This window comes from Pygoscelis adeliae, unplaced genomic scaffold (genome assembly GCF_000699105.1).
Source record: "Pygoscelis adeliae isolate BGI_AS28 unplaced genomic scaffold, ASM69910v1 Scaffold445, whole genome shotgun sequence".
Lineage (NCBI taxonomy): Eukaryota > Metazoa > Chordata > Aves > Sphenisciformes > Spheniscidae > Pygoscelis > Pygoscelis adeliae.
The window spans coordinates 109,511-118,933 of NW_008824894.1; the positions used below are offsets into that span (position 1 = coordinate 109,511).

The 9,423-nt window shown below is 44.9% G+C and overlaps 1 protein-coding gene across 2 annotated transcripts in view; it reads right to left on the minus strand.

Moving 5' to 3' along the window:
- RPTOR (regulatory associated protein of MTOR, complex 1) overlaps positions 1-9,423 on the minus strand; it is a 162,328-nt gene that overhangs the window by 25,440 nt on the left and 127,465 nt on the right. For both annotated transcript variants that reach the window (XM_009324534.1, XM_009324533.1), the window contains exon 25: positions 1,077-1,182. In XM_009324534.1, the coding sequence (XP_009322809.1) occupies positions 1,077-1,182 (106 nt within the window). The remainder of the gene's footprint in view (positions 1-1,076; positions 1,183-9,423) is intronic.

The following is a 9,423-nucleotide window of genomic DNA, read 5'->3' on the forward strand; positions in this document are numbered from 1 at the left end:
GCCCAGCCGCTGCCTCATAGAGGCATAAAGAGTCACAAATAAAAGCAGTATCAGCTTTCTGGAGAGTACACGCTAATGAAACACGAACCTGAGGCACCTTAGAGGGAAAAGTGTAAGCACACATAAAGCCATACATACAAGTATTAAAAATATAATGGGATATAAGGAGTAAGCAATCATTTACAGAGTTGAGCAGAGTGAGGAACATGAAAGACATCGCCGAGACGTCTTCTGAGCATCTGGAGGACACATCCAGCAGCTCGGCAGGGCTAGTTTGCCATGACCGGCCATCCAAACAGTGCCCGACACATACCAAACACTGCCTGAGCTTTCTTAGCCAGACTGCAGCTCTGAAGTTTACCCTACAATATTCCGCCTTCTATCCCTTTAAAAACATAACCTACAGTACCCATCCAAACTTTACAGGACAGGGAGGAAAAGCCCAAATGGTAAATCAATAGCATCTGTTAAGGGCCTCTGAATTATCGATTTCATGCCAACTGCTCTGGCTCTTGCGGAGGTGCCGGCTGTGATCGGATACACGGCTGAAGAGCTCAGCTGCTGCCCGTCAGCCGAGAGGGCTCGGGAGCCAACACTTGCATCGAAAATCGGATGCTCTGTCAATTCTTATAAGTGGGGAAGCCTGCTTTCACGGCAAGCTCTCTCCTCTGTCAAAGGAGTCATTACTCTTAGGCTCCTCGGCTCCCGTGCTGGACTCGACAGGTTAGCCAGCCTGGTGCTACGCTCCAGCTCAGCACTCCACTTGTGACCGACCACGTCGTTTTTCAACACGGTGTTGTAGTTAAGTTTTCAAAGGGGAAGGCAGACATTTGACTTCTAAAGTGGTCACTCCCCTGATCTGGCGAACAAAACCAGCAGCTGAGAATGGAAAGGTGAGTGACTATTAGCGAAACACCTCGCCTGCACACAGGAGAGAGCACAGGCACCTCTTCCAGTTTGAGGGTCAGCACGGGGTCATCATTAATTGGGGTTTTACAGTTCAGCGTCCTGACTAAGTGCAGTGCTCGGAGCTCGAGGAAGCTGTCTGCAGCGTTAGCGAGAGGGAAATCACTCACCCTTCTGGATGATCTTCTGGGCTTGCTTCCTGACACGAGCATTGCGCAGAAACCGCCACTCTCTCTCCTTGCGAATCTGGCTCTCCAAGTCATGCTCTTCTGGGATCTTTCAGTACATTGACGTATTCACAACACAAAACAACAGTAACCATCAAAACTCCATGTGTTACCTTTGTAAAACACACTCACACACACGCACATCAGACTAAGCCATAAATTCTTTAGGGTCTCCAGCTTCAGGCAGTAAACAGAGGAGCTCATGGGACCTTATGTTATTAAATACTTGAGCACCCTTCTGATCTAAATCTTCCCCATCATCTGCAATCTCTTCCCCTTTCCTTCTGCTGTCCTATATTTTGTTTTGTCTTTAAGTCGTAGGCATTCCTCCAAAGTGAATGACATGAGGTTTCCGAAGAACCGTGCACATCCAGATCACCCACCGCTGTACTACACGCCACAGGCTGGTAAGGAACCTCTTTCTACGGCACACCCAGTCACCGTAACTCCTTTCCTCCCTAAACAACACGAGCCCAGTTTCAGTGCAATGCAGATTACTCTGCTTAACGCTTTTCAGCTGAAAAACATCACATAGCAATCCTGAGATTAAAGGGAGAACACAGCTTTGATACAGACAGAAAGCTCAGAACACATTAAAATCTTTCTCTCATTGCTAATAAATGACTGCAGGCCAAAAAAAGGCATTACTTTATTTTCGAATCCCCGAGATGCTCAAGTTACCAACATCACGTTTATTAGTAACAGCAACTGTTTTACTTTCCCATACCAGAATTGGTCGCAAGAAAATGATGCCCCTGTGTCATCTTGGTTTGATTACACACGAAGTTCCACCTGAAATTGAAGAGAGGCCCTGGAGCAGTATACAGCCACTCTGACCTATTTTATTATATTTATTCACACCCCATAGCTCCAGGCTTCGGCATACTACCCTGCAAAATCTGTCCTCTAGCCAGAAGGCCCACCCGGGATTCCGCAGCAGTGCTACCGGCAGCTCCTGCCAGGGATTTGATAAATCAAGGTGCTGCTCCTAATGACTGGCAGAGATCACAGGTATTTGTAGCCTTAGTCAAAGTACAGGATCAAAAGGAATAAACTTATACAATCTCATTGCCAAAACCACTGCAGGAGTTATATATGATGTGTCTTTTATTTAATACTTAAAAAATTATCCAGGACTAGTAACACCACTGCTCTAGAAACATCCTTGGATCAATTAGGGAGCTGAAATACAGGACTCTAGTGTAGCTTCTTTTGATGAAGGAAACGATAGCTTTTCCAAAAGGAGTAACTCTTGGAGAAGGGAGGCATAAAAGACAAAGTTCTTTCGCTCCTTCCCCATTCCCCACAAACACATACTTTTTTTCTGAATGAGAAAGTACTTAAATCGTCTGTCACTATTATATATACTGTCTTCAAAATACACTATACCTTGGAAAACAACTATTACTGAGCTGAATTTCTGCTTCTTCAAAAAAAAACCAACCCACCCTCCACCTTTCCTCCTGGCAAAAAAAAAAAGCCCTACTATTTCAATTTTTCAACAACATCTATTACAAAGGCAATGACAAATGACCAATAATGTAAAGCAATAAACAAACCTAAGATAAAATATATCAAAGGAGATTTGAGAGCAGAGAGATTATACCTACACCTTAATGAAAATCCAGCTTCTCTGGGAATAAATTAAAGTAAGCCCTAAAAGGCCAGGGGAAGAGAAGGGAACGAGCAGAATGGTAAATTCTCCTACAGGCACCCAGCGGCTTTCACAGTTTAGGACTAAGAAATACGCAGTTATACAGTTGAGCAAAGCACTCTTTCATTCCAGCAGACAAAGAATATCAGATTAAAGGAGTTTCTGGGCCTTTCAGGTCTGAAGAAAAATAACTTAACTCTTCCAAGGAGGCTGAGCAGACAGTTGTTTTTATCATCTGATATCAGTAATGAAGATTCCTCCTATAACAAGATCTCTCAGGGTATGGTCCCTAGACGCTATAGCATCAGTAGGTTGCACATGGCAAGACAAGCCTCCGACACAGCTGGAAGTACACTTAGTGCAAGTGACTGTAGGATGAAATACTCTGACGAGAGGGAGACAGCGTGCAGGCTCCCAGTCAAGAGGAACAGCGATGCAAAAAGGCACATACGCAGGCCAGGATAGTCACACCAAGCTCATCGAGACCAGCAAACACCCCTCCATCCATGCTACTCGGTGACTGCCCGTCCTCCCAAGGTCGCTAGGACAGCTTCTGCCTTAGCCATTGCTGAACAGCAGTGAACGGGTTTTGGTGGCAGAAATGGTCTTTCCATTCAAAAAACCCACTTGCCTGGTGCGTCCTGCATACCACCTGCAAGCAGAGGAGCAGACGGCAAAAGGGACTGAGCAAGAAACCAAGACAGAAGTATGGCCAGCACCACCTACAGCTTGCCACTGATGGGATGACAAATCTCTGGGAAGTTCTGACAGGCTGGCTTGTGAGAAATCTCCAATACTGCTTGTTATGTTGAAATGGGGTATATTGATTGCTTTGGAGACAATAAACCGTGAAATGTCCAACCATCAAAGGTCCAACCACTAGCAACCCAAAGCCCACGTACACCTGAGATCCTTTCAGAAATGCAAGTGAAGACCTGCGTGATGAACACCCCAAGAGTGCGAGATTTTATCGTAAAAAAGAGTACAACCCCTCCCCAACAATGCCAAAGCATTTATTTTTGAAAACGCACATACAGATCCTCTTAAAACTGTGTGCAACTATGTGCTTCTTGTGTGGTATCACTGACCCATCGGTGGACATCCCCGAGAGGCTGCAGCACACAGGCCAAGCTCTCTGATGAGAACATGTGTTCACGGAGGGCGGGCTGCCGCAGTGCACTTTCCTGAGGTGCAGAAGGATGCAGGTGCTTGTTTCTATCCACCTGTGCTGGGCTCCTGCACCTCCTCCTCTCTAGGCTGCCTGCAGGCAGGGCCCAGCTCCATCCCGTGAGTATTCACACACACATTGCATGTCCTTTCTCCTCATTGAAACCTCATCTTCTTTTTGCGCAGTCTCTGGAGCACATTTACTGTCCTTTCAACCGTAGCATTCTGCTGCATCCTTGAGCCCTGCATTCATCCGCAGGTCCTTAAAAAAGGAATTAAAATGGTTATAATTTCCTTAGGTAGAGAGTAAAGGCATCTTTACCGCCCACTGCTTAAGGCTTTCCTCTCTGCTGTCTGTACAGAACTGACAATGACAAAATCCTTCTATATCTTGTTAGATGTGATCTCTGATTGCTTTGACCATTCTGAAGACAACACTTGTGCTGGGTGATGTAACAGTGATCTGTGCTATGCCAGGTCAGCAAAAGCGTTTCTTCGTAGAAACCAAACATACCCTGTCTCTGCTACTGCACACAGCTCCCTCCTGCAGATACCCTGAACTCTTGGGCAGGGCAGTAGTCAAAGCTGACTCTGTAGACATATCAGAAAAACATTAGGGAGAGATTATTTCATTACCTCAGATCCCCAGCACGTTACTGAGATCATTGGATCAACTGATGAGGGGAGAGAAGGGCCCCGCCTAGGTTTTCCTGCATGGAATCCTATCTAATCAGTCGCTTTTTGTTTCAGTTTCCCTGTTTGCATCTGCACTGCTGGTGTGCTGCTTGAACGTGACAAACCTGAAAGCTGGACACCATCCCCAGCAAAAGCCCCTCCTCCCTCGGAACAGCAAAGAACGGATGATATCTTTACCTGGCCTGTTCCACTTCGGGTGCCTAGGCATCGTCCTGCAGCACCTGCAATTCACATATGCTCTAGGGTGGCCTCTGCTTCCACTATCACCTGTTTGCCATCTGTGTCTTCCTCTTCTTCCTCTGAAGATGTGAGCAAAGGGGAGTCCCAGATGCTCGCCCAGAGGATCGCTATGTTGTGAAGGGGTTACATCCATGTATCACTTTACGATGCAATCCAGCTCCTTGCAGTAGGAGAACAACTAAGGGCATATGTCAAAATCCTGGCTTTGGTACAGTTGACTCAACCATACTCTCTGTGCCAAGGGCTCTGCAGACAGGGGATGTCATCACCTTGGAATTGGTAAGGGAAGTTCCTGCAAAGATGCTTCTGCCAGGATCTGTGTGTGTCCAAGATCTTCCCCCAGGTCCAGCTGGGATTGCAGCTGAAAATGCCCAAAATATACTCGCTGAGCACTAGGTACTTACTTTCAGTGGCTCCACTTCTGGTCCAGACTCTGGGTCTCACCAGTCCCAATGTTATCATTAAGCTGATTGATGCTGGTTGGAATTTGGTGAACAGGCAAGTTAAAAAGAGAAAGTAACAGGGCCTGAGCCTGCACAGAAAGAAACCCGGCATGATTTTGTGATACTGTGGGAGGGTCATGGAGCTTTGAGAGAAGAATGGCAAGAATAACACAGAAAAATCCCTGTGGGTCCTTCCAAATTGTTATCAGAGAGTAAATGTACCCTTAATGAAATAAACTCTGTTGAACTCAACTTATCCTTAAAAAGTGTTGCAAATAACTGTAACCTAGCAGAGACACTCCATACTAGTTCAGTTAAGCATGACACGGGCAATTAGTGTACTTTTGCCAAACAGGCAAGGTTTTGACTGACCGAGCAGACGGAGTCAGAGCATGCAGGAAAAATGCAATCCCTTCCCTTCCATGCCCATCCGCCTGCGGAACAGAGCTGTATGAATGTTCTCGTCAGGAGGGAGCAATAGGCTATGAAAATATGAACCCCACAGAACACGTCACAAGGGAACTTCTGGCGACAGACAAGGACGGGAGTACGTCAGGATGTGTGTGTAGCAGAGAGCTGTGACCTCTAGCCCAGCTGCTGCTGGCTAGAAAACCAGAAATTATTATTCAAAAGAACTAACTACTTAGGCTCATCATTCATGTCTTTGTCTCCCTCCCAGCCAGCTCCCATCTAAGCATCAGAAAGTCATTTTAGTAAACAACAGCCCGGTTTTGGCTGTTGCTCAGCTCTGCTCCAAGCAGAGCTCCCAGAGGTACGTGGGAGTCACAAACAGTGCTACACGATGAGGATCATGACATGCCACCGATTCCTAACATCTCTGAGCTTCCACTCAGACAGAAACCAATTACGATTCCGAAACCTCCCACCAAGCAGTGCCATTTGAAAGCCAACAAAGTTTCTCTTCTTTAACACTTTGTCTCTCCCTCTCAACGTGGAAGTCAGCATTTGGAGGGGAGCAGGGAAGATTCAGCAGATGGCTCCAGTAGTAAATACAGTTTTTCCCTGGTTAACGTTACTGCAGCAATTGCACGGAAGGCTCACTTCTCTACCAGGACTTTGAACAACAGCCAAGACACAGTGCTGAAGTTACGGCAGGGATTTATCAGGAAGGATTCCTTATGTAATTCTCACCTTCCAGGATCCTTACCAGCTCCTGCCTGCATGTTCTGCCAGTCCTGGAAATAACAGATGCTGGCTCCCGCTCTCCTTGACTCAGGGCTTCCTGACAGCTGGCAACAAGGTTTTCCTGTACCTCTCAGTTCAAGACCGCCTGTGGTTAGCAGAACAGCCTTTGGCCACAAGAGTTTTCAGGAAGAGGAAAGACTTTTGTAGAGATCAGAGCTAGGGTAGGTATCCGTTTTTCCCGGCACACTGAGAATTCACAATGCAGTATTTTCTTTCTCCATTTATTTGATTAGATAATCAAGAAATCAAATTTGGTACGATGGCTTGAAACTGAGCCAGTGATTTACACTGGAAATTAATCCCTCAATCTTTCCAGTGAAAGCATTCTCAGAGCAAGGTCTATGAAGCAAAACTAAATTCATAAATTAAATATGACTAAGATGCACTCACAGTCATTTTATGTTTATTCATTACAGGAATAGTTGTCTTCGCTTTCCCTGTTTATGACGGTAGGCTGCATCTCCAAATGAGGTATTGGAATTAAACATCGATGTCATCTTTTCCCATCAGTACTTGGTAGACTTTGCTCTTTGCCTTTTTCATGAGGCTGAAGTTCCCAAAAGACAGCAGCCACCAGCCAGGGCTGTTTGTTCCTTCTTGCTGCAGGAACAGCGATTCTAGGAAAGGAGCACTCTGTAGGAACTCAGCCAACACCCGAGTTACTGGATGGCCAGTCCTGCCCGATTACACAAGCAGCAATCAAGAAACGCCAAAAGAAAGTTCTTGTAGAGGCACTTCTCCCCGTCCCTTGCACACGCGCCACCCACTCTAGTTACAAAGATACACATAATTCCCCGTTAGTACGGCATAACACGCAAGTTTTTCTGCAGAAACCCTCTACTTGGCCTTTTAAAGCTGCTTTATAGAAGTAATGGGGAAATCAATTCTCTTCCTTGTTTTATTAGAAAACACGGTTTTGTTTTGCTCAAATTCTACCTAAAACATTGCTGTTGAGGACAGTCTGTGCTCAGAAAACTCAGCCCCAGTCAGTGAGCATTTCTAAATGAAACCACTTAGGGAACTATTAAAAGAACCATCACTGTCATACACGCTACTACTCCTGCTATACTAGTAAAAGCTGAAGGGACAGACCACTGCACACGTGGTATGCACAGGGGTGTAGTCTGCAGCACCTTAATTCTCATGGTGAGACACTGAACACTCTGGGACTCACTGGGGTGCAGGGGAGCCCTCAATTTCCATGACTCCCCCTCCCTGGCTTCTGTGAATTAGTACAGGAATGCTCCACATTTTTTCTTTCCTCCCCTAAAGTAATTTTCTGTTTTATGCACGTTAAGTACTAAACCCATACACATACACAAAGCTCCCCATCTACACACTGAACCTGCCTTTGATTGGCTGTCTACCATGATTTATTTTATTAATAAAGACACCCCCCTTCACTGGGAAAAGCTTTCCGTAGAAAGTAGACAAATGTTTTTAATAAGAACGAAGGGATGGAACATCATCCTCCTCCTCCTCTTGTACTCTCTTCTGGACTTGAATCAAGACACCAAAACTCATCTTGATGAGAGAAAACCCTGGTTTAAAGCTTGTCCAAGCAACCAAGCCCCAGATGTATGTCCTAATGAATTATTCTGCTAATGATATCAGAAGAAAGTTAATTTCACTAGCAGCTGAGGAAGTGTCAGACAATCACTTTACCATCTAGTCTTTCCTCCTGGTGATTCTCTAAAGAAATCAAAGCTACACAGAAACTGGCTGCCATGTAACTAGTTTTCTGATATCCTTAAACTCGGGGGCAATTACCTCACCTCATCACCAAACAATTTAACATGCCTAAAGAGTGGAAGGAGCAGTGACGGATGGCTTAGTGGCAATTCCTGGATGAGAGAGCACATAAAAATGTACAATTTTTTCATTAATAAGATTTAAATATCAGTGGTTGCATATAAACATCCATTGTGGAGTTGCTCAGGTAATGGCATTAATACAGACTGTGCATTATTATTCACAGATATTGCAATACCTCCAAGAAATTAAGCTGAAAGTTCTGTTACAGTTTGTGCTGCTTGACTCCCAAGGTACCTGGAGGCTTGCCTTATCGTGTTTGCTTATAACAAGGTGAGATTTACCGCTTGTTTTTATTTCATACTTAAAATTGAAACCTGATCCTTTGGCTAAAAGATTCTGGGAATTTAACAGTTTCTCCTTCCAGTCACTGACAATCTTTGCCCATCTCTTAAGGGCCCTGTTTTTGTTTTTTCCTAGAACAGGGCTTCAGTGTCTCTCTCACCACATAAAGCCAACTAAGTTACCAGAACACACTCACTTCTAAAGACATCTCAATGGAGATTTGTCATTACCACCCTCATTCTTTGCCATAATAGAATTATTTTTTTTTTAAACTTTACAAAACAACAACAATGCCAAAGTTTCCCCCAGGCAGTCGTGCGGACATCCAGTCACTATCACTTTCTCCTTTTTAAGTTAAAAGGTGTCTACACAGGGTGCCCATAAGCAGAGCACAGCTCTGAAGTCACACTAGAGAACAGTCAAGCCAAACTTGAAGCAGAGGGTATGTTCTGCTGCCACTGGGATTACGTGGTCTTTGCTCAGGGCAGCCGTGTCCACCATCTCTCTGCTTGTTTTAGCATCATCACAGCCAGAAAATTCAGCTAGAATGTCAGAAAGAAAACAGTGCCTCTCCTTCTCCAGCCTCTCACAGCCCTTTCTGGAATAAAGGGCCTTCCTTACTCCATTTTTGATTAAAAAAAATCAATTAATTTTTACTATAATACAATTCTAAATATACAGACAAGCACAACATTTGCAATGAAACAACTCTGTAGTGCAACCTGCAACTGTGCAAAACTGGTGGATCCGGACCAACTACAGAACCTCTCCTCATTCTTACATTCTG